This window comes from Mizuhopecten yessoensis, unplaced genomic scaffold (assembly GCF_002113885.1).
Source record: "Mizuhopecten yessoensis strain PY_sf001 unplaced genomic scaffold, ASM211388v2 scaffold9109, whole genome shotgun sequence".
NCBI lineage: Eukaryota > Metazoa > Mollusca > Bivalvia > Pectinida > Pectinidae > Mizuhopecten > Mizuhopecten yessoensis.
The window spans coordinates 583,408-610,257 of NW_018407883.1; the positions used below are offsets into that span (position 1 = coordinate 583,408).

General features: G+C 37.2%; 1 protein-coding gene across 4 annotated transcripts in view; it reads right to left on the reverse strand.

The window, feature by feature from the left end:
- The window catches only part of LOC110457375 (kynureninase-like), a 34,433-nt gene that overhangs the window by 2,155 nt on the left and 5,428 nt on the right, over window positions 1-26,850 (reverse strand). The window contains exons 1-13 of one of the 4 annotated variants that reach the window (XM_021508621.1): window positions 12,565-12,671; window positions 12,153-12,359; window positions 9,357-9,477; window positions 7,267-7,352; window positions 6,839-6,900; window positions 6,504-6,575; window positions 5,366-5,440; window positions 3,268-3,414; window positions 2,654-2,752; window positions 1,881-2,007; window positions 1,526-1,611; window positions 532-795; window positions 2-413 (exon numbers count right to left, since the gene is read on the reverse strand). In XM_021508621.1, coding sequence (XP_021364296.1) covers window positions 369-413; window positions 532-795; window positions 1,526-1,611; window positions 1,881-2,007; window positions 2,654-2,752; window positions 3,268-3,414; window positions 5,366-5,440; window positions 6,504-6,575; window positions 6,839-6,900; window positions 7,267-7,352; window positions 9,357-9,477; window positions 12,153-12,359; window positions 12,565-12,592 — 1,419 coding nt within the window. In that variant the 5' untranslated portion in view covers window positions 12,593-12,671 and the 3' untranslated portion in view covers window positions 2-368. Of the gene's footprint in view, window position 1; window positions 414-531; window positions 796-1,525; window positions 1,612-1,880; window positions 2,008-2,653; window positions 2,753-3,267; window positions 3,415-5,365; window positions 5,441-6,503; window positions 6,576-6,838; window positions 6,901-7,266; window positions 7,353-9,356; window positions 9,478-12,152; window positions 12,360-12,564; window positions 12,672-21,527; window positions 21,615-26,850 lie in introns of those variants that run through there. The other 3 variants (XM_021508619.1, XM_021508617.1, XM_021508620.1) reach the window with 3 other exon arrangements.

Sequence of the window (26,850 nt, forward strand, 5' to 3'; positions counted from 1 at the left end):
GATGTATAGTCTTTATGTCAGCCTAGTAAAATACTAGCCATTAACTTCTGTGTAAAAGATGTGCATTGATTAGGTTGTCCTACAAGCGTCAGCTGTAGAGAATTTCCCTTTAGCTCAGTGGTAGAGAATCGGTCCGGAGAACCAAGAGTCGCGGGTTCGAGCCCCAGCGACGGCACTATCTTTATCACTATTCCTCGTCCTATTACTTCTGAATTTACTAGGGAAATTATCTCTTCAGCTCATTCCGTTGAGCTTCAGATGAGTAAACCAGTGGTCCCAGGTCCCTCTCTTATTGGAGGGAATGAAAAATTACTGTGGCACTCATGTAAGATCCTGACTTATGTAAGATAATGTCTACCTTGTATATCTCAAATACCAAGTGTCCTATATGTGTAAACTGAGTCTGATTTCATCTGTGAACAAAAGATAGGAGTGGATATACATCATATGTACTGAAAAATGCAGCAAATATACATACTTTTCTAATTGCAAATTACATAAATAGAAATACAAAAATATTTTATTACTTACAATTACTCCCCTTTTCTCGAGCTCTTTGAAGACGTAAGAAATGTTGACAGAAAATGAGAGAGACAGCTGGGCACCCCGCTGCTCTGGATCAGACGGAGTGAAAATGTGTACATGTACATGTTTAAAGTCCCCGTCTATCGGCTCTAGAGTCCCTTCTGCTATCCCATTGGTCTGTCCATACTTTTCTACGATACAGTATTCCAGGTAGGCTGTCAATAACTTTGATTTGGCTCGTATTTCCTCCATAGAAGTCTTGTTGAATATCTAAAACATTTCAAATCATTACTGGTTTTATCATCTGTGTCAAATTTAACATAAATAATAACGATATATCAATTATTGACATTATTATCTTTAGGATTAGGGGCAATCGATATCTTGGTTCAAAATATTTACCTGCAACAAACAGAGAAAAAACAAAACATGTCTGTATGTCAAACACAATAACATAGAGCGGGTTTTCACCAGATTGAAATCTTATCTCAAGACTGTATCTAGGGTATGATTTTATTGCTCAACCTGTATGTGGAATATAACCTTACATCTAAGACTGCATGGAGAATAAACATGGTCAAGTAAATCTTACTTCTCAGACTGTATCCAGAATATAATATCGATGTTTTACTTTATACACAAACAATGTACGTATAAAACGTGTCGCAACGTTTCAAGACCGACTGGTCCCTCTGTCACTCAGTCATAACTTGACAAAGGGACAAGTTGGTCTTGAAACGTTGTGACACGTTTAATACCTAAATTATTTGTGTATAAAGTAAAACTTTGATATTACATCTTTCCAAACTGATGAATGTTATTGAAGATGTTTATCTAGATTATAATTTTAGATTTTGACTGTAAACTAGAGTAGATTTTACACTGGATATCTCAGACAGTTATTGTTATTAAATTTTTTATTGACTTTTTCCTAGATATTTTGAGGATTTGACCAAATTAGATATTTTAACTGATGTAGGCATTGTGTGTTGTGTTCTACCTCAAGGCTGGCTTTGAGTGGTGGACACAGGAGACCGGCCGGATTACTGATTCTGTAACCATATGCCCCTGGACACAGGTCCAACTCTGGTAAATAAACAAATGATAAAATATAATTGATGATAGGTATTATATTAAATTTAATTCATCATTCTGAGCATCAATTTACTAATAATCATCCTGTGATTTTTTAGGAAGTTGATATTGAAATTTATCAAGTGACTTCTAGTGTACTGCATAATCTAATAGTTAAATATTTGGCAAAAAATAAAAAATAAAATAAAGAAAAAATATAATCATTTGAAAAGGCAGATGACATTTTGTGAAAGGAGAATGAGCACTGTAGAAGTCTGTACCATTGTCCATGTTGAACCTAGTGTTGGGGTTGTGTCCCCACCAGCCTAACAGCTTAGGGAAGTCGTTGTGTTTATGTTTGTCATGGAGGAATATACAAGCTAGACAGCCAGCACTGGAGTTGATATACTGCAACAAATAGAACACTTATCAGTGTTAGTTCTAATTGATCAGATTCTCTAACTGTAGTTAAACATAATATTTCTATAATCAGAACATAAACTACACCGACTTACACCTATTGTTTGTCTTTATTTCAAACATGAGTATACATTTTTCATGCATAGCAACAGAAAAGAGTGTATCCACTGAGTGTAACCTGCAATCTCTAGGTTCCTAGTTTGACGTTCTATCACTGAGCTGAAGGGAAATTCCCTCAAGAGTGAAGCTCGAAGGCGACCGTAATCGTATGTACAATTAATATCTGCCACAGTAACAATGACCTTTACCTTTGACTCACGACCCTGAAACACATATTGTGGCATTCTACCTGTCTGGGAGTCTTAACTAGTCAGTATTGAGTCAACAGATTTCCTGGATGTGTGAGAGGCAGTCATAATTAAATGAGGTCAGAAGAGATGAGAACAGATTTTCAGTTGTCAGTCAAATGTTTCATATGGAAAACTGACCAAGGATAGGAGTAGTTGATTGAGGACAAATGAATGGGCGACATATTTACATAAAGACCACAATGTAACTCATATTATTACGGCAGACATCTGACGAAGACATAACTACAATATCGAAGATATCTAATGTGTAACTTGTGACTCACCTTATAGGTACACCAACAGGCGAAGTCAATATCCCAATCATGTAGGTATAGAGGCACATTACCAGCAGCATGGGCCAAATCAAACCCCACGTAACACCCCTGAAATAAAGCAGTTACAAGCAATATCAAACTGCATGTATCATACCTGAAATAACACAGAGGCAGGACAAATTAAACTGCATGTATCATACCTGCAATAACACAGAGGCAGGACAAATTAAACTGCATGTATCATACCTGAAATAACACAGAGGCAGGACAAATTAAACTGCATGTATCATACCTGCAATAACACAGAGGCAGGACAAATTAAACTGCATGTATCATACCTGAAATAACACAGAGGCAGGACAAATTAAACTGCATGTATCATACCTGCAATACTGTATACTAAAAGTTACAGGCCACTAGTACTGTTGTCTTCTGCTTCAGTCATTCAAAGAGGTTGTGGTGACTCTTGTTGATTTTTTAGAGAAGCTCCAAATAAGGGAAATATGATCAAGGAAATTTGAGTGCATTAGGGTGACATGATGTTTTATTGCCTCCTCATGTGACCATTATCATCCAATCAGACACTGTTATAAAGATGAGGTATATAGTTATCATTGACAAACCTTGGCGTGGCCAGCACGTGTAATCGTCGGCATATCCATCACTTGTCCTGTGTAGTACTGCACTCCACTAAAACATATAACAGCAATAGACTCGCCTTCCTCTTCTATTTTCGCCAGGATGTCCTCTGACCTCAGTGTCATCTCGCCCTGAAATAACGTGGTGGCAACTGTTTCATTAATAAAGTTTTAAAAGGATCAATAAGGCATAACGGATAAAATGTCATCCTAGATACTCCAGGGGTTTAAGCTCACTTACACTCTCTGCACACCTGGAATCATCCTCAAAACTTCAGGGTTACACTCTCTGCACCCCTAGAACAGGTCATAGCAAAACTGAAGGCACACTGTTAGCTATTTGATTGATCTCAGGTAAAAAACAAGAGGCCCAGAGGGCCTGTATTGTTCACCTGGTAATGTTAGCAAAATTGAAGTTGACTGTTGCTAAAAGTGTACATGTATTTATACATGGTTAGTCAGGGATTATATTTATATGCAATTGGACAAAATCCTGTCATTCCTACAGGAAAAGGAGGATTTGAAGAATTTGCTATGTTTCCTCTATTGGGCCCCGCCCCTCTGCCCCCAGGGGGGGGCACACCCACTGTTTAGACAAAATTGAATCCTTGCGGCTAAAAGATGCTCCAGACTAAATAAGGATAAAATCCCTTAATCCCTACGGTAGAAGAAGTTTTACCTCTATTTCCCCTATAGGGCCATGCCCCTCTGCCCCCAGGGGGGCCACACCCACCATTTATCCAAAGTTGAGTCCCCTTGGCCTAAAGGATGCTCCAGACCAAATTGGGATGAAATCCCTTTATCCCTATGGTAGAAAAAGGATTTTAAAGGTTTACCTCTATTTCCCCTATTGGGCCCATTAAATAATAAATGCCCCTCTGCCCCCAGGGAAGGGGGGGGGGGGGCACCCCCACTGTTTATACAAAATTGAGTCCCCTCGGCCAAAGGATGCTCCGGACTTAATAAGGATAAAATCCCTTAATTCCTACAGCAGAAGAAGAATTTTGAAAGTTTTACCTCTATTTCCCTATTCTACCCCACCCCTCTGCCCCCAAGGGGCCACACCCAATGTTTATACAAAATTGAGTCCCTTTATCCAGAGGATGCTCCAGACTAAATTTGGATAAAATCCCTTAATCCCTACAGTAGGAAAAGGATTTTAAAGGTTTTACCTCTTTATCACCTATTCTACCGCGCCCCTCTACCCCTAGGGGGGGGGGGGCCACACTCACTGTTTATACAAAATTGAATCCCCTCAGCCAAAAGATGCTCCAGACTACATAAGGATAAAATCCCTTAATCCCTACGGTAGAAGAAGATTTTTTAAGGTTTTACCTCTATTTCCCTTATAGGGCCACGCCCCTCTGCCCCCAGGGGGTTAAAACTGACCATTTATACAAAATTGAGACCCTGTGGCCCAAGGATGCTCCAGAATAAATATGGATAAAATCCCTTAATCCCTACGGTAGAAGAAGGTTTTACCTCTATTTCCCCTTTTTGGCCCCGCCCCTTTGCCCCAGGGGGGCCACACCCACAGGTTATACAAAATTAAGTCCCCATGATCTAAGGATGCTCCAGACCAAATTGCATAAGCTCACTTGCCCTTCGTGCAGGTGAGCTAAAATCTGACCAATCGCGAGGCTGATACCTGTCCTGTACAGAGGAGCAACACCTGACTTCAAAGCCAGACAATTCTACTGTTACTCTGAAGAGACGTTCCTCTGATGTACATCAAAGAATCAAACTAGTCTCCTTATCTACAATGTGGTGCACACTGAGCCTTCGTGACATTTTCCAAAGGGTGCATAGAGTGTAAGTGAGTGTGATCCCTGGAGTATGAGGACGACAAAATGTAGACACAGACAGCTACTTTGAGATGGCAATAAACCAAAAATACATGTACAACAAAAATACATCAATATAGAAAAAATCTCAATCCAAACACTGTTTTGGAACAGACTCTGTAACAGTTATTAAACTCGTCAGTTTCGAAATTAGCATTTCAGAGCCCTAAAAGTAATGTAATGGGAACAGATATATCATAAAAGTGCAATAAAATAAATCCAAAGCAGTATATTCTTACCTTCCTTGGTTCCACACAAAGTAAACTTGTTTCTGGATCAAATCCATGTAGTTTTATCTGACTTTGGAATGTATACTGAAAAGAAAGAGAAACGTAAGTCAATATTTTAAATCTTTACATTGAATTGAAACAAATGATATGTATACTCAAGTGTTTCTGTAGTAGACTGAACTATCCTTATATAACTGAAACAGTACACAAGTGTAGTGTGCTTCCAGCAGGGATTGACCCCGCCACACCAGTTTCCCTGTCTGCCACTCTACTGATTGAACTACAGGGAAATCCCTCTATCGCAAAGATAGAAGGCGACTGTAATCCTATGTACAATTTAAATCTGCCACACATCTATCTTACAGGTTTACAATACATCATCATTACCTGATTCCTACCTACGAGGTAATCAGTAACTTAAATGATGAAAGATTTATTCAATTATCCAAATGTGTTGCTGGAAACACAAACGTTTTTCTTAAACGTAAATGGTTTGTCAGTGTTGTTTTGGTTGGGAGTTACACTGTTTTGGTTGGGAGTTACACTGTTTTGGTTGGGAGTTACACTGTTTTGGTTGGGAGTTACACTGTTGTGGTTGGGAGTTACACTGTTGTGGTTGTGAGTAACACTGTTGTCGTTGTGAGTTACACTGTTTTGGTTGTGAGTTACACTGTTTTGGTTGTGAGTTACACTGTTGTGGTTGGGAGTTACACAGTTTTGGTTGGGAGTTACACTGTTGTGGTTGGGAGTTACACTGTTGTTGTTGGGAGTTACACTGTTGTGGTTGGGTGTTACACTATTGTGTTTGGGAGTTACACTGTTTTGGTTGGGAGTTACACTGTTTTGGTTATCTTTCATGTCTCCTCAGTTTATGTTATTTTGGTGTCTTCTAAATTTCTGATATTTTGCTGTTTCCTTTAGTACTTGTTTTTTATATGTCTCATCAGTTCCTGTTTACTTTGAGTCTTTATTTTGTCTTTGAATACTGATGTATATTTTTCCTTTTTTTCAATTTTAGATAACATACATCAATGAAGTGTAACACTACTCTAGCTTAAGCTATCAATAAGCTTGATGTAGAATGTATCTTCAATATAAGTATAAACTTAGTTACATAGTGCAATCTACAACACTCGTTTAAACTTACGTGATCGGATGGAAATGCTTTACTCTCGCACATAATCTTGTGTCGCTTTGCTGTCGGGCGGTAAAAAGATATCTGGAATAGAGAACATGTCTTCCAATAATTAAATTTCATGTTTACAAACTTCAACTAAGTCTTAAGTCAAGTGTTAAAATATAGAAAGGAGTTATTTAACTTATTTCTATGATATAACAGGCTGTACTTGATGTAGCATAAATATTGTTCATTACTTTGATTAAATGTACTGTTGAATTTTGTTAGTTATCCTAGATCGAAATATATAATTTATGTGAATAATATTTGAAATGTTTGGAAAGCCCAGTGAAATTTGCCCTTACCAGTAAGAGGTGTAAGTTGACAGTAAGTCCGTTCATAATGGCCACCTCACCTGGTCTACCTCCTGTATATCATACCAAATATAGTAATGTATCATAAATTTAGCAGAGGAGTTTTTAATATATAACAAAATGTATAATAAAACACATTGTGATATTAAAAACAACAATGTGATTTAATGAATTCTTGGTGAAAGGCATTGAATGTGTCTATTTTCTATATTCTTTTTGACAAAATTATTTCTAAATGACTTTTGCTTAAACCGGTTCAATTGGAAAAAGCATGTAATAGCAATTCTTCTTGGATCTTCCAAACAGACAAAACAGTTATTAAGCTTGTTTTTTATTAAATTACTTTTGTATTTACTATATATCAGTGTTGGGAACAGTGTACTCAGAGTCACTTTGTCGTAAAAAATGGGAATACTCACCTACAAGTTTGGCCATGTCAGCGTCTAAGCACTCGTCACACTTGGCCCAAGGCATACCCTCACCCTGGAGATGGCCCTGGACACCACTAACACACGAACAATGTATAGTCATTATAACAAGCTATATCTAGTCATCACAACAAGAGGCCCATATGGCCTGTATCGCTCACCTGGATATTTGAGCAATAAATATTATTTAGCAAAATGGGTACAGGTGTAGTGAAAGTAAGATCCTAGGGCCAATCAAGGCAGTATTTGTATGTGAATCCAAATTTTCAGTAACTATATGAATATTTTGTTATAGGGTAGGGATCTCTAATATTTCCATGTAATGACCCAGGGACTAAGTCCCTAGGGGTAAGGACAGACCTCAACACCCATTCTGGTAGCATTACTGTGTTCATCTCTTCATGACCACCAATGATATATCTCATTAAGAGGTTGGGATCTCAACCATTTCCTTGATCTGACCAAGAGGCTAGGTTACTAGGGGTGAGGCAGCCCCATGTCCAATCCTGGTAGCATATCTGTATTCATTTTTTCATGGTTAGGGTATAATTATTAACAGAATTCATCGGCATCTTTTATAACTTACCTTAGAACAAGAGGCCCATGGGCCTTAATGGTCACCTGACATCCGATTCAAATTAGGACCGTCATCCAGGGACCAATTCATACTTTTCCGTCGGTCCGAGTGACCTTGCTGCATCGTCCATTAATTTTTCCTTGTGAACACAATAACTTCAGTAAATATGAACCTATTTTGATGAAACTTTGTATGCAGCTTTGTATCAATGAGATCTTGGATGAGTTTGAATACCGGACCAATTTGACTATAACTTACATAGTTATTCCCCTTGGAAATTCTATTATTGTTGGACTCTGTGAACACGATAACTGAAATAAATGGGTGTGACTCCAATTTTGACCCAAGGGGTCTGTTTTGAAAAAACTTGGTAACTGTATGTCTTCTGTTCTTTGTTAAAAGAAACAATTAAAAGTGTAAATCAATGATTTATTAAATAAGGCACAAAATTTTAATAGCACCTTGTTAGCAGCAAAAGTGCGTCATGAATGAAAAAAAAGGTGTACCACATGAATTTACATCTATTCTTGTGTAATGTCAATCAACATCACAGGGACAAATAATAATATAATGACAAAGGGCAATAACTCTGCAGGTTACCGTCAATTAATTACCGGACAAAGTTTCATTGAACTCCGTCAACATTTATTCAAGTTATCGTGTTTACAAGGTCCAATAATAGTATTATTACAAAGGGTAATAACTCTGTAAGTAACAGTCAAATAATTCCAAGTTTCGAACAAATCCGAGATCTTATTGATATCAGGCTACATACAGAGTTTCATCAATCTTGGTAGATATTTACTAAGTTATCGTGAACACAAGGTCCAATACAAAATAGTGTAATAATATTATTACAAAGGGCAATAACTCTGTAAGATACTGTCGAATAATTCCCATTTTCCAACTCATCCGAGATCTTATTGATATAAGGCCGCATACAAAGTTTCATCAAACTTGGTTGATAATTACCTCAACTTATCATGTTCACAAGGTCCAATAATAATATTATTACAAAGGGCAATAACTCTGTAAGTAACTGTCGAATAATTCCCATTTAGAGTCCGGGATCTTATTGATATATGGCTGCATACAAAGTTTCATCAAACTCGGTTAACATTTACTCAAGTATCGTGTTCACAAGGAAAAGTTAACGCACGACGGACGACGACGGACAAAAGGCTATCACAATAGGTTACCATGACCTATGGTCAGGTAACCTAAAATACCTGTTAACTATAACATTATTTATTATAACAATTTAACTTGACTGGCATCTTTCCAAAACATTAACTAATATTGAAACTGATTGCTCATTTAATGAGATTAGAATCTTAGGTTTTAAAACATTCTCATCTTGTGGTAAACATGTCCTTTTATTCCAGTGGGAAACTTTTCATTTTTAATTTGGCTTGAAAAGATTACCTCACAAGAAAAGGAAACAAATTTGTGAGGAACTAGTTAATTACTTAATCAGTTTTCGTTCAGAAATATGAAGTCTTACATTTTTGCCCATTTGTTGAGTTCCACATCCATGTACTTTTTGGTGTTTTTTGGACAAAGACCTAAAGAGTTCCCACAGAAATATACACAGTCCTCGTCAGGGTCTACCAAGCTCAGGTCCGCTACAATGGGAATAGGGAATGTAAGTGTTACTTTATATTAAGGTAAACTAGAGTACATATACACAGTCCGTATCAGGGTCTACTAGCTATAGACTCCGGTTCACTACAATGGGAATAGGAAATGGAAGTGTTACTATATATTAAGGCAAACTAGAGTACATATACACAGTCCTCATCAGGATCTACTAACAATAGACTCAGGTTCACTAAAATGGGAATAGGGAATGTAAGTGTGACTATATATTAAGGTAAACTAGTGTACATATACACAGTCCGTATCGGGGTCTACTAGCTATAGACTCAGGTTCACTACAATGGGAATAAGGAATGTAAGTGAAGCTATATCTTAAGGTAAACTAGAGTACATATACACAGTCCTCATCAGGATCTACTAACAATAGACTCAGGTTCACTACAATGGGAATAGGGAATGTAAGTGTTACTATATATTAAGGTAAACTAGTGTACATATACACAGTCCGTATCAGGGCCTACTAGCTATAGACTCAGGTTCACTACAATGGGAATAGGGAATGTAAGTGTGACTATATACTAAGGTAATCTAGGGTACATATACACAGTCCTCATCAGGATCTACTAGCTATAGACTCAGGGTCACTACAATGGGAATAGGGAATGTAAGTGTGACTATATACTAAGGTAATCTAGGGTACATATACACAGTCCTCATCAGGATCTACTAGCTATAGACTCAGGTTCACTACAATGGGAATAGGAAATGTAAGTGTTACTATATATTAAGGTAAACTAGATTACATATACACAGTCCGTATCAGGGTCTACTAGCTATAGACTCAGGTCCGCTGCAATGGGAACAGGGAATGTAAGTGTTACTATATATTAAGGTAAACTAGAGTACATATTCACAGTCCGTATCAGGGTCTACTAGCTATAGACTCAGGTTCACTACCATGGGAATAAGGAATGTAAGTGTAGCTATATATTGAGGTAAACTCAAGGGTCTACTAAGCTCTGAGGTTCGCTGCTGTTATACCCCCTGACACCTGATGTATCCGCCATGGCCTCAACCCCCTTGGATTGGCTATACAAAGCCTTAGGTTTTGTTAAGAAGTTCCTCTGCAAACTACTGTAGCATATTCACCCCTTTGAATTTTGGGTCTGGATAACCCATTATGAGATCAAAATTATAAGAGACTTATTTCCATTCTACTTATATACAAGACAATTTGTATAGGTCTGAGAAATAAACTTTTAAAATATTACAACCTGACTCCCGATTTGCTTCCATTATTGTGGCGAGCTCATATATCATCTGTATATCTCTGTCAGTCCGACTGACCTTTATGTAAAATGTCATCAGCTGACAGATAGTCAGTATACAATGTGTCACGTACTACAGCTATTACTACAGACAACAGGCAGTGCTGTATTTAGTTACAGCTATTACTACAGACAACAGACAGTGCTGTATCTAGTTACAGCTATTACTACAGACAACAGGCAGCGCTGCATTTAGTTACAGCTATTACTACAGACAACAGGCAGCGCTGCATTTAGTTACAGCTATTACTACAGACAACAGACAGTGCTGTATTTAGTTACAGCTATTACTACAGACAACTGCAGACAACACTGTATTTAGTTACAGCTATTACTACAGACAACAGGCAGTGCTGTATTTAGTTACAGCTATTACTACAAACAACAGGCAGCACTGTATTTAGTTACAGCTATTACTACAGACAACAGACAACACTGCATTTAGTTACAGCTATTACTACAGACAACAGGCAGTGCTGTATTTAGTTACAGTTATTACTACAGACAACAGACAGTGCTGTATTTAGTTACAGCTATTACTACAGACAACAAGCGGCGCTGTATTTAGTTACAGCAACACTAAACGCTGTACCTTCATAATTTACAAAGTCGTTTTTTATTTTTGTAAATACATTGTACAATTAATTAGAACAATTCATCTCTGAGCAGATTTTGTTAAGAACTCATAGCCATCAGTACACAAAATGTCACACCAACTCCAGTTTTAAATTCTGTGTATTATTTACCTTTCTCAAAATAACAGTTTTGTTTTAATTGATGAAAAGAATTGATCAATAATTCAAATACCTCAGGAATATATAAACAGAAATATTTAAACAACTGTTATGCCAACATTAATAAATTAAACAAGATTATTTACAGTTTCTGAACTAAGTGGGTAGGTATTTTTTTTGTGTCTAGAAATGTCATATTTCTATCCAAATATGCTAACTTTCAGTGATTTTCAGCAAAAAGTAATTTATCAACTGTTCCACCAAAACATTTTAAGTTGGTGCCATTTTAAGTTAGTCCGTCGGTAAACCGTAAACAATTTTTTTAAGGATATGGCTTTAAATGTCTCATGGTTACTCAACTAGAATTCTTGTTGAATAAGTCATTGTAATCACCACAAAGTTTGAAGACAAGGTGATTTACATCATTTGACATACATGCCATACTTAAGAATTTGAGCACGAGACTCACGAAAATTACTAAAGAAAAAATCCTCAGGCATAGGACACCTTTAAAGTTGATATCCTATATCATATGTCACACATATAAAACAGGATCTTAACTTAGAATTTTAATTAAAGTTGATAAGTTCATTTTGGCTGACAAATATATGACACAAATGAATAATTAAAAAGTCTTACTTCCAAGTACCTCCTTCATTTTGGGGTAGTAGAAGTCCTGCCGTAGACTCTGAAGGGGGTCAATGTTGTCCATATGTTTTGCAAATTCTTTTTCTGTCATTTCACAATCAAGTTCTTTTGCGATTCGCTTGAGTTCATCACATGGATGGAGTGCATCTACTTTGGCTTTCTTTGCGACGCGACATCTCTCATCGTCCGACATGATCTCTGAAATGGAACATACATGTGTGAATTTAAAATTCTGACTAATGTTTAAAGAACTACAAGATATAATATCGCAACAACACCTGAGTCTACCAAACTGACTCTACATGTCACATCATTACATGTGGATCATTTTGTTTAAACAGAGTATGAATTATAATTCCGATGATTTTAAACATCATAATATAAACAAAAAACTGCCATTTACTTTCAATTTCTTTTTGTAATTCCTGCATTTTGTGAATGAAGTTATTCCGTGGCCTGCTGGGCGGCTGTCTAGTGGACAGTAATGTAGCTGTCAGGTACACAGAAGTTCACACTGACACACATACATGTATCAAGTTAGGGCCCAGTAACATGTGTTTCTGTAGCTTGTTAACATGCACTTGTATAGGAAAAATTTGAATCTACATTGTGTGTTACATTTCAAAATATTCCAAATCAAAAAGTACATTTTATATCCTATGATTTGAAATGACTGATATTAGAAAAGGTATCCAAACATCCATATATTTCCATATTAAAACACAAGGTAAATGAAGTTAAATTTTGTATTAAGCTAATACAGCTTTGTATGACCAGATAGAGGGTACACCAGATCATAAAACAGCCATGTGGTAGATATCCTTGTTTGTGCTCTTATCATTTATGTATATATATACATTGTATGTATAACTATATTATGTATGTGTAACCAGGTGAATTAACAACATTAATATATAGGATCTTACATGAGTTTCCATTTCATATGAGATTTATGAAACGAGCCTGAGAACTTTTCAATTTAGCGAGCTTCTGGTGAGCTAAAATAAAAATTTCTGACGAGTTTTATAAATTTCATATGAAATGAAAACGAGAATAAGATCCTTTTTATCACATAATCAAAATTGTGGCATCCATTCGTGTAAAACGACAATTTTCATGCAACCTTGAAATGTAAAAAGCTGCCATTTTGACTCCAGTGCGGTGTGTAAGTCTCTGTGACGTCATGTACTTGTCCTAGGCGCGACATTACAATTGAAACAATTGAAACTTACATCCAATCACAGGGCCGATAGGTCATATTACATGGGCAAATATGCAAAAAAATATGACATGGGTATATTCACTGGATAACACAGTACATTATATATGTGATAAATGTTTATATATAAACATGGCATTTACTTGCCTCTGGGTTTAATAAAGCCAGAACAAGCTACTGGTACTTCCCAGGCCAAAATATGTGTTATTTTCCCAAACCTGAAGAAAAAAATTGGGACCGACCTTCTAGTATTTATAAAAAATATTACCATGTTTTCCCATTTTGATTAATGCAATCACAGGCTGATGTAAAATTTAGGTAGAAAACCCACCACCTTATAAACAGTGTTCATTGTTCGTGTGACCTTCTTGATAAATTTTTATCAAACTGGAGCTAAACAAAGAAAGATAGGGATACTTACTGGTTAGATATGTATCTAATATTAGTATACATGTATTCTTACTTACTTAATCCTATATTATATTATTATATAATATTATATGTCTAATTATATCTCAGATAATCTGATATAAATATTTACCTTCTTCCTTGTGGGGATTCAAAGTCTTATACAGATCTAGAGTTAGTATTAGCACAACTGTTTATAGTTCTGAATATTCCAATAATAAACAGAATGTATATTTTTAACGGAAAAAAAATATTGCAAACTGAATTATTGAATATTTTACATTATATTATCAGAAATCAATACACCACAGATGTTAATGTCCTACAAAATGTTACCTGGTAAATAGAAAAACTCACTGTATAACTGATAACACTTTGAAATTTCGCAACCAGGCGTTATTTTCAGCGTTATCTTGCCTTTTTGCACTATATGTTTATCATGTGCGTTCAGAGTTGCAACAAATATTGACTACAATTCAGGACTGTGATCATGATTGGCTGAACACTTAAGTTTAAATAGTTTAGCCTGTCGTCACTAATGGACCTGATTTTGAATTATAATTGTAAAATCATGGCTGACCTTAGCTGTTGACACTCAGACAGCACTAACCATCATACAACATGTTTACTAGAAACAGCTAGTAGGCACTATGTTTCTACCATAAAACAATTTTCATGCATTATATTAGCAAATTGAAATGATGCTTTGGAAATTAAAAAATATATCACATAATCTGCATGGGTCAACGATTATGTTAATAAAATATTCTGAGCATTTTTTAAACTGGTGTAGCAAAACATCGACATATATATATCACTGTGTTCACATTGTCAAATTTCAGAAAGATTCGTCTTTCGGATTCCGAGCTAATCTCCAGAAACAAAACTGCGGACGGACAGAAGGACAAAGTGATTACTATATATTGCACACGCATACACATATCTCTAATGCAGGGTCCTAATAAGAAAATTTACCAAATTACTTAATTAATGGTTGCCATGACAACAGTGGTCCAATTTTAATGTACAAGCTTCAATAAGAATAACAGGATTGGTAGTGAAATATGTAGCAAGATTTCAAGAAATGCTATAGAAACTCACAGAAGGCCATCACAGGTGCTGACAGATCTAACTCTTGACCTTAAAAGTATGTTTGTGTTGCAGTTCCTGCAATTTTCAACATATTCAGAGAAAACATTGTTTGAACATGATCAATTCAACAAAACTTGCAGAAACTGCAACACAAAAATATATACTACAAAAGTCAACAGTAAATAGGAAAGTGTGGGAAATCAGTGTTTATAATCCAACTGTTTGCTCTGTATCAGTTCTAGCTGTCAGGAGACATGTACTCTAAACACCATTTTTCCAGACAGAGATAAAGGATATTTACCGTACAAGGTGAATAGTTACAATGGTATATAATTATAATATCAACAAAAGATCTAGAGATGAAAGTCTTTCATATGATATTGTGTAGACAGTTTATACGAGATTTCAACGAAATTTCAACATAATATGCTAAACTAGCACCATAAACAGTAATCCCCTGATCTTAAAACTTTGTCACGCTTTGATTATTTAATACACAGCTGTCACACAAGGTACCAATATAATGTTAAATGAAAGCGAGAGTTGGGTGAACTACTGTCCACAATAAGGATCAAACAACCATCCCACCCAATAGTCTCAGTCTACTGTCCACAATAAGTATCAAACAACCATCCCACCCAATAGTCTCAGTCTACTGTCCACAATAAGTATCAAACAACCATCCCACCCAATAGTCTCAGTCTACTGTCCACAATAAGTATCAAACAACCATCCCACCCAATAGTCTCAGTCTACTGTCCACAATAAGTATCAAACAACCATCCCACCCAATAGTCTCAGTCTACTGTCCACAATAAGTATCAAACAACCATCCCACCCAATAGTCTCAGTCTACTGTCCACAATAAGTATCAAACAACCATCCCACCCAATAGTCTCAGTCTACTGTCCACAATAAGTATCAAACAACCATCCCACCCAATAGTCTCAGTCTACTGTCCACAATAAGTATCAAACAACCATCCCACCCAATAGTCTCAGTCTACTGTCCACAATAAGTATCAAACAACCATCCCACCCAATAGTCTCAGTCTACTGTCCACAATAAGTATCAAACAACCATCCCACCCAATAGTCTCAGTCTACTGTCCACAATAAGTATCAAACAACCATCCCACCCAATAGTCTCAGTCTACTGTCCACAATAAGTATCAAACAACCATCCCACCCAATAGTCTCAGTCTACTGTCCACAATAAGTATCAAACAACCATCCCACCCAATAGTCTCAGTCTACTGTCCACAATAAGTATCAAACAACCATCCCACCCAATAGTCTCAGTCTACTGTCCACAATAAGTATCAAACAACCATCCCACCCAATAGTCTCAGTCTACTGTCCACAATAAGTATCAAACAACCATCCCACCCAATAGTCTCAGTCTACTGTCCACAATAAGTATCAAACAACCATCCCACCCAATAGTCTCAGTCTACTGTCCACAATAAGTATCAAACAACCATCCCACCCAATAGTCTCAGTCTACTGTCCACAATAAGTATCAAACAACCATCCCACCCAATAGTCTCAGTCTACTGTCCACAATAAGTATCAAACAACCATCCCACCCAATAGTCTCAGTCTACTGTCCACAATAAGTATCAAACAACCATCCCACCCAATAGTCTCAGTCTACTGTCCACAATAAGTATCAAACAACCATCCCACCCAATAGTCTCAGTCTACTGTCCACAATAAGTATCAAACAACCATCCCACCCAATAGTCTCAGTCTACTGTCCACAATAAGTATCAAACAACCATCCCACCCAATAGTCTCAGTCTACTGTCCACAATAAGTATCAAACAACCATCCCACCCAATAGTCTCAGTCTACTGTCCACAATAAGTATCAAACAACCATCCCACCCAATAGTCTCAGTCTACTGTCCACAATAAGTATCAAACAACCATCCCACCCAATAGTCTCAGTCTACTGTCCACAATAAGTATCAAACAACCATCCCACCCAATAGTCTCAGTCTACTGTCCACAATAAGTATCAAACAACCATCCCACCCAATAGTCTCAGTCTACTGTCCACAATAAGTATCAAACAACCATCCCACCCAATAGTCTCAGTCTACTGTCCACAATAAGTATCAAACAACCATCCCACCCAATAGTCTCAGTCTACTGTCCACAATAAGTATCAAACAACCATCCCACCCAATAGTCTCAGTCTACTGTCCACAATAAGTATCAAACAACCATCCCACCCAATAGTCTCAGTCTACTGTCCACAATAAGTATCAAACAACCATCCCACCCAATAGTCTCAGTCTACTGTCCACAATAAGTATCAAACAACCATCCCACCCAATAGTCTCAGTCTACTGTCCACAATAAGTATCAAACAACCATCCCACCCAATAGTCTCAGTCTACTGTCCACAATAAGTATCAAACAACCATCCCACCCAATAGTCTCAGTCTACTGTCCACAATAAGTATCAAACAACCATCCCACCCAATAGTCTCAGTCTACTGTCCACAATAAGTATCAAACAACCATCCCACCCAATAGTCTCAGTCTACTGTCCACAATAAGTATCAAACAACCATCCCACCCAATAGTCTCAGTCTACTGTCCACAATAAGGATCAAACAACCATCCCACCCAATAGTCTCAGTCTACTGTCCACAATAAGTATCAAACAACCATCCCACCCAATAGTCTCAGTCTACCGCTCTACCAGCTATAGAGGAAGATCAAGGAAACTGTAATCAAGCTGATTCAATTAAAAAGTGCCACACTACATACTCCTCCTCCCCATTTCTAAATTTTATATTTGTCCCTGAACAACTCTCCAGCCAAGATGGATCCCAGTGGCACAGCTTGAACCATTAGAAAACCATAAATAAATGATACTCTGTACCTCTATGATAACCCAGTACCGTATGTTGATGATAATTTACTCATTTTGGTGTTGTATTAAATTTGAAATTAAATCCTTTCAATCCCACCTTTAGAGCATGTGGTCAAATAAAGAGTGGTACTATGAGACAGTATACAAGTGTGCTCAACAATAAAAAGCACAAATACAATGTGTGTTTTTACACCATAAGGAAAAATAACACTTTTAAATGGCATCTTTTAAGCTGTTGTTCTGATGAAATCATCAGATCTTGGAAAATAGGAATAGTTTAGCAAATTCAAAGGGTGGTCGGGTGGTGCATTGGATAGCGCAATTGCCTTTCACCAAGGCGGCGGGGGTTTGATTCCCCGATCCGACGTGAAAAGGTATGCGGTCACCTGCCCGACCACATGGGTTTTCTCCAAGGACTCCCGCTTCCTCCCACACAAAGACCCCTCGCGCGCTAATATCCGGGCCTACAAGAGTGATTTATATAAGTTAACATAACTTGTTTCATTATTGTTGTAAAATAAACAAAGTTTATATAATTATATAGCAAATTCACTGGTTGAAAAAGCTCTATTTTAGGTTCCAAAATGGAAAGTCACCCTTCAGGAAAGAGGAGAGTTGGCGAGTATCGGTACTGGCATTACAAAATTTTGGTCCATGTAGGCAAAAAAGTATACAAGATATATGCCCCAGAATAGGAGATGCACCGACTGATTGACAAACGTACTGCAAACATTCAGCTAGTATTGATAAGCGGGACTAATAAAGATAGACCCTGGTAAACAAATTGTTTTTGTAGTTTAGCGCAATTGAACATTGCAAAAACAAATCTGAAAGATGCGCAGAAGTAATTTGAAATATTTTGAATACCAATGAATTATGACAGGGAATCAGTAGATCAAGCATGGTTCTAGAAAATTTACTTTGCATCTACAAAGTGTTGATCAAGTGTTTTTCAATGGAATGGTAAAGTTATAATTTTGCAATGAAATAAATGGAAATTCAGCAAAATTGTTTTATTAAATTCAGGGTTTTGTTTATAAAGACTTTGTACATGTATATACATTACAATAAAAGAGGCCAGGCTGATTTGATAGATGTGTTCTACACTGTTTTGTAGAGTCACTAACTATATGTAAAATTCTTACTGTCTGATGGTTAGCATCGATATCAGTACCCAAAACAGATCACAGCATGAATTTTGTAATATTTTATAAGAAGAGGGCCATGCATGGCCTACACGGTCACCTGGCAAGTATGCATTTAACATAAGTGGCGGTAAATTTACATTAGAACAATATTTATTTATAGAGTACTCCTTAGAGGCTTTACATATTACTTAAAGGTAACAGTTGTCCACTTGCATGGGACATCTAAAAGAAGAGTTTGACCCCAAAATTTGGTTTCAATGGCAACGATCCTTTCAAAACACTTGTCATTAAGCTACTGTTAGCCAAATACCGGGGTATACATACTTGATATATACATATATCAAGTTTCAGCTATATTGTATAATATTTAAATTTTGACCAATCAGAGGCCACCACTAGGTTACCATGACAACCAAAATGTTCAAACACCCACTGTTGAATTCAGGGTACCAAATTACCCCTAAAAACCAAATTTTAACAAAATTCAACAACATCTAAATTTCGACCAATAAAAGCCTGCATTGTGACTCCTTCTATAGCCCCAGGGACTTTATTTCAACAAACTTGAATTTTCATCCCCAAGGCATCATGCATGCAAAACAACAAACCTGTGGCACTGGTTCTTGAGAAGAAGTATTTTAAAAGATTGTTTTTTTCTTTCTATTTTTGCCATTATTGGGACCCCTTAGATCCTTAGCCCCTCCATTTGAACAAATCTAAATCCCCATACCATGCTGATCACTTGTGCCAAGTTACATCAAATTTGGCTGAGCAGTTTTTGAGAGAAAGTGGAAAATGTTAACACACGACAGACGACGCACAGTGACGGACGAAGACGGATTGCAAAAGGTCACCATGACCAATGATCAGGAGACCTAATAATCTTACACTTAAAATAAACATTTTTTTCATAATGTTTTTTTGGACTTTGTAAGAAAATAAGAGGCCCAAAGGGCCTGAATTGCTCATCTGGTATTAATCTCACATTTGTAAACTTAAAAGTGGACTTAAATACAGCTTCAGGCAGAATATCAGTTATTGATTCATAAGAACCTATTAAAAGGTTTAAACATATGACGCATGTGACCTTGAATGTTGAACAAGGACATTAGGTTGAATAGAGTTTATAGTCTTCCAACCCAGCATGCTTCTGGCAAAATATCATTACCCTTGATCTTTTGGTCATACAGAACAAGTCATTAAAAGATTTAAACACATCTCGACCACTGTGACCTTGAATATGGGCGAAGGTCATTCATTTGAACAAACTTGGTAGTCCTTCATCCCAGCATGTTAATGGCCAAGTATCATAACCCTTGGCCTTTTCCTTATTGAGAAGAAGTCGTTAAAAGGTTTCAAACATATTTGACCCCTGTGACCTTGAATATATGTCAAGGTCATTCATTTTAACAAACGTTTTACTGCCCTTCATCCCAGCACGTTTCTGGCCAAATATCATTATGCTAGGTCTCTTGGTTATTCAGAAGAATTTGTTTACAGGTTTTAAACATATTTGGCCATTGTGACCATGAATATTTGACAAAGTTGGTAGCTTTCCATCCCTGAAATATTCTGAATTAGTCATTTAAAGATTTAATTAAGACAAATTATCCCTATGACCTTGAATACGGATGAATGTCCTTCATTTGAAAAAACTTGGTAGCCCCTTTAAGGCTTATTTCAGCATGCTTTAACTGACCAAATATCATCACCCTTTAGCCATTTTGGTTATACAAGTAGTTTAAATTTATTAAAATATTTGACTGCTGTGACCTTGAATTTACATCAAGATAATTCATTTTAACAAATCTGGTATCTCCCCATTCCAGTACTTTACTGCTGAAATATCATCACCCTTTGCCTTTCCGTTATTCAGAAGGAGATGCTTCATGTTTTTTAGACAATGGACCCCTGTGACCTTGAATACGGGTGAAGGTACTTTATTTGAACATACAAATGTACATGGTAGCCCTTCATGACGGACCCAGCGATGTTACTGGCCAAATATATCAACACCCTAACGCCTTTTGGTTATTTATAAGAAGTGGCTTAAAGTAAAAAAAGATATGCGTTACAGACAGACCCATGAAGGTGTTTGTAGTATTTTTAAGGTATAGGCTCTTGAAAAAGATAAGTACAGTGTAGTAACTAGTGTATTAAAAAAACTGCACATTTGTAAGTTATTCTTAATTCTTAATTATCTCTATATTTGGTTTTTAGGCGAACTTCAGGGAAAAAATGTAGTGTACAGACGATGTGCAAACGTATAAAAAAAACATTCTCGTGTAGAGTCACGTAATAATTTTAGGCCTGTGCTGCAGCTCGATATAAATTCACCTATGCACATACGGCGCCGAAGACGATGACGAGGCGTAGGTACATACATCAACATCAATTGAGTCACGCTGTCCTTATATTGATGGTATCAGTGAAAAAATACTCAAATAGGTCTAATGAAGGAGTGAAAGTGAATCTGGGTTCTGGACATAGAGCTAGCCCTAGTATAAACAATATGTAGTCAAGAAACTCCTGTAAGATTTAGATCTCAACCAACTGGAATCGAAACATAGCGACTGACCCGGGGAACATTTCAATAATATACACCACATACTGTTCATTTGTTTGCAGTCACTGTCACTTGTCAACGAGAACGTCGTCCGCTAACAGACGTAGGTGCCCTTAAGCGTCTAGGTTACAATTTTTTTACCGGAAGTTTTAAAAGTGGAACTAAATGCGTCGGGAACGACAAGCCAACAGAAACTGTCTGGGAACGGCAGGGGTGTCGCATTCGCGTATCCCGGTTGAAACGGTCCATGTGGATCAAACTTAGATCGAACTCTAGGTGGAGCTGAAAATGCACAGTTTCGGTGTTTTGTGACAAATAAATAACAATACATATATCAAGAAAATCAGTAAAAAAATAATAATATTAGGAATTGTAATGGCAAAATAATACAATAGATCTAACACAATATTACATATACTACTTCAAGTAAAATACAATTCAGGTGAAATTAATGTTCATAAATATTTCAATTAAAATTATTCTACCAGTGTTCATCTATACAAATTTCAATTTTTATAACTTTGAGTGCATCAATGACATGTTGAGGCAAATTGTTCCATATATCTACAATTCGGAAACTGAAAAAAAAGTGTTCTTTTTATCTAGACGGCTACGTCGTTTGAAGATTTTCTAGGAGTGTCCTCTTGTTTTTCTGTTATTGTCAATTTCAAACATATTTGACGTAACTCTATAATCATACATATTATTCATAAATTTATATACATTAATCATGTCTCCTCTCATTCTACGGTGCTTCAATGTTGGCAAGTTTAATCTTTGTAGACGCCCAGTATATGTTAGATGTTTTAGCCCCGGTATTAGTTTTGGTGCTCTTCGGCTGTGTGGACTCCAGACGCTGGCAGTGTATTCCAGATGTGGCCTGCCTGAAGCTTTAAATAATAATTTAAACATTGGTTCATCAAGATATACAAACTGTCCCCATATTTGTCCTACTATACTGTTTGCATTGTTTACGCATTGTTGAAACGAGACCGAAAGTTCAAATTTTCATGTATTATGACCCCTAGATCTTTTTCAATCGATATATTTTCTAACGTATTTTTATCTCCTCCCGCGCCTGTCATATCTACTTTCTTTCATCGTCTGCTTCAATTGAAAGAGCCTTGCATTTCTTCGGGTGGAACGTCAATAACCATTTCGCTGACCATCTTTGAAGATTATCTAGGCCGTTTTCGTTTAAACGGTTCAACCGGTTGGACCACAGTTGTTCGTTTATTAAATAAGGTCGAACCTAAAAAGCTGATGCTGCGTTCAGGCGAGCCTTGACAAAGCGTTGCAAGGCCTGCACAATCATTTGCAGGTCCGCCAGGAATTATACCCGAAAATGTTAAATTTAAAGACGGTCAAACCAGTTGTTCCGCATAAACGAAACCAAGATCCGTTTGAAGGACTTGTTTATCATTTGGTGTCGTCTGCAAATAACGTGATGGGGGAGATTGCCACTTCTGGTAGGTCAATTATATAAATGACAAATAGAATCGGACAAAGCACACTTCCCTGAGGAATGCTGGAATACTACTGATTACAGGGTACGTGTTTGGTGATTCGCCGTTGACAATTACTCGCTGGCATCTATTACTAAGAAAGACCTTAATCCAGTTCACAACATGGTTCCTTATTTCGTATCCTAACAGCTTCTTTAGTAGACGTTGGCGTGACACTTTATCGAAGGCCTTCATAAAATCTATATAAATTACATCTAGTTGACGCCGTTGTCTATAACTTATGTCCATTCTTAAAGTACTGTTAGCAATTGGAGTTGCGTTGACCTGCCATAGATGAAACCAAATTGTTTGTGACTTAAAAGATCGTTTTTGTCCATATGTCGTACAATACTATCCCTAATCAGCTTTTCTAGTGTCTTTACAGTGATGCTCGTTAAGCTATTGGGTCTGTAATTCCCCGGGTCCGACTTTGACACCTTTTTAAAAATTGCCGTTATATTTGCCTCCTTCCAAGATTATGGTAGTTTTCCTTCTGCTAAGGATTTGTTGGATATATCAGCCAAAGGTGTATTTATGTTATTTCTCAATTCTTTTAGAAGTTTTGGGTGCATCCTGTCTGGTCCTTGTGATTGATTTTCATTTAGATTCTGGAGTATATACGTACGTAGTTTTCCAACAACATGCGGGTTACAGACAATTTCCTCAAAGGGGTAGCTTATAATTCGGTTCTTAAACTCTGGTAATTCGCCCTCGGGGTTTCCTGCGTCCACTAAATTATATAACTATTAACACATAATAAAAGATACTTATCGATCGACCATGTAATAAAGAAATACCACAAAAAAGCAATAGTAAGAATTTTGGTTTCGGTCAGGCACGTCTGGACCAACCGATATATGCACGCTCCGAATATATTCCTAAGGTCAGCCTCGGTTCAGATCCGAGACCGTCGTTTTCTTTTCAGATTCAGCAGCTGAAGGAAACGGTTGAATCAAATACGTGACAGGGGGAATGCTTTCGCGTACCCGTTTAAACTATCAGTCGTAGAAGAGGACAGGCACAGATGCAGATAGATTAATGTGTATGAACCGAGGCTGACCTATGGAAAATTTAGCACGTGCATATCATGATCGAGAGTCTAGACGTAGGTGCTGGACACACTCTTATATACTATCATATAGTAAATATAGATATATAAATAGAGTGATTAGGCACTGGGCAAAACGTGTCCTTGCCCTGGCCGTACATGAAAGACTGACTATCGACAATGTCGATTTACACATATATTTAACAGATCCACGTCTCTGTTTTAATTACGTACTATATATATAACAATAATAAATGGGGCCTCCATTAGGATCCAGTGTTATATGGGATTTTACCGTCTATATTACTTCTTTGACCTATAACAATAATAATATGTACTTCTTTTACGCGTGGATTAAAATCTTATTACATGTAAACCGACCTGGTAGACCTTGCAAAAATAATGCAAACTAGCGATGTATAGACAGCCTTTTAGCTTCGGTTGGGGACGTCTGGACCCCTCGATATGCACGTGCCTAATCAGTTTATGAGCCTGTCATTTTCTTTTCATGTTCAACCAGTTTTACCAGTTAAAACTGGTTGAACCGGATACGCAAAATGTATCCTGGGCGCCCTTCGCATATCCGGTTAGCCGGTTTATATGTTTTTGAATGTAATAGTTTCGGGTGTAAATCCTGGCGGACCTGCAAATGATTATGCAGGCATTGCAAGACTTTATTAAGGCTCGCATGAAAGCAGCTGGCCATCATATTACTAGGTCCGACCTTATTTCATGAACGAACAACTTTGGTCGAACCGGTCCAACCGTTTGGATAGCAATAAACGAGAAGGAATCCAGGGAGGCCGTCGTTTATAGCGTCCCCAACGGTATGGTCAGCTTAACCAGAGGCATTCGCTTATGGAATTAGGACAGACCTAGTGGTCTCACGATGTTGCTCTCAGACGCGTTGTCAGAGGTCTACCTCGGTAACAATCCACTCTGGAGGAGTTTCTCTGATCTTTGTCCTTGAGCCAACCTCTTCTACTAATGTGACGAATTTGCCTGCACTAACGTTACTGCATCATCGGCCTGTAGGGACATGTTCGAACAACCCGATTTGCTACAGATGTTAATGTGGGCGCTTTGATTGTCTTTGTCAAGACTAGCTCTAAATCAAGGAGTTAATCAGGAGTAGATGAGATGATTATGGTTGACTTGTCAAGTGCTTTCGCATGGTCCATGTTGAAAACGTTTTTGATATCTTTCACAAGCCAATGAGCAGGGACTAGCATGACCTGTCCTTTCTGAAGCCATGTGGTGAATAAAAAAGATGTCCAGGAGTGCCTTTGGTTGAGGTCAGATATAGGGGTTATTGACTGCAACATATTTATATCCGTTTTCAAACGTGTAGGTTACATTAACGAGCGCCAGTCACCCGGCTCGCATTTTGCTGGTGAGTCCCAAAAGAAAACGCTCGTAGCGTGACAGTGGTAACCGTGTTTTCCTCAGTGCTCGTGTAGCTAGAGGTGTTATTTGGTAAGGGTGCTTTGTGTGATTTGACGACAGAACACATACAATAGACATGGATAATTTCCCTAACAGGACACATGTACAGGACTCAAACAGCCTTAGTACAACTCAAACGTTCTGAGCTGCTAATTAATAAAGACTCAAACATATCTATATATTGATATTTCCCTATGATGTGGTTTTCATTCCCAGCTCTTTGTGACGGTAACTCGCCGGCGAGGCTTCCATACAGAAGCTGAATTGAGCTGTAAAACATGTATGCTTAACATTAATATTTGCAAAGATTTTGTATTGATAACATCACGGACTAACATTTAATTCCGTGATAAAATAAAATAAATATTCGGTAAGATTTCATAACTGATTGAATGGGTGTGTTTGTTACATTAAACAGAAAATACACAGATGAATTGATGATGTGCCTATACATATATACATGTAGATCTAATAAACTAATGTACTGTATATTTGTATAAACAAAGCACCAAACGTTTACTGGAACAGAGGACAGAAAATGTACAGTAGACAAATCTATGGTGGGCTGATTGATGGTGGTGGTATAGCGAGAACGCAGTGACCTGTAGGGGGGGAAAGCCCGCACAGTTCCCAACATCTAAACTTTCAATCGTATACTCATTTTTAACTGCCAGTTGGGGGTGGTGCGCACGTTGTTAAATAACAGGATAACTACATACATTTGTAGCGTACATACACACTTTCCACTTTACAGAAAATAAAAGTATGTTTCGTTTCCCTTGCCGTTAATGACAATACAATGCTTTATTGTCATTTTTGAAAGATTTTAATCAAATACAGTTTCAAAATATATTATTGTCAACCTACATTGTACGTGTTTTCCTGAAATCCCTGGTGTTTGCTGTATCACGGAATTAGATTATCTAAGTTCGTGGCTGTATTAATTATAAGTTTCTGTATTGTCACATGGTGCAAACTATAAATATTCATGGAACAGTCTAGCTGGAGGCGAGAGAGGATATCGGAGCGTCAAAATAACCTTGATCAATTGAACGCAGGGTTACATGAGCGTATCCCGATTGAAACGGTACGGGTGGCGCAGAAATAGTCCACGATAAACGAACGCACTTGGACCGTTCTTTAAGCAGAGCTAAAATGCACAGTTTTGGAGATATAAAAAACAATGTATTAAGAATATTCTTTCATCCGTTCACTGAATTACATAGCGTATCTTAAAAACTACATGTGGGTTGACATTGTATTAGAAAGAAATAACACAAACTAGCAATATTCAGCATTTTAGTTTCGGTCAGGTACGTCTGCACCCCTTTCAACCGTTTCAACCGGATATGCGAATGTAGACTTATGA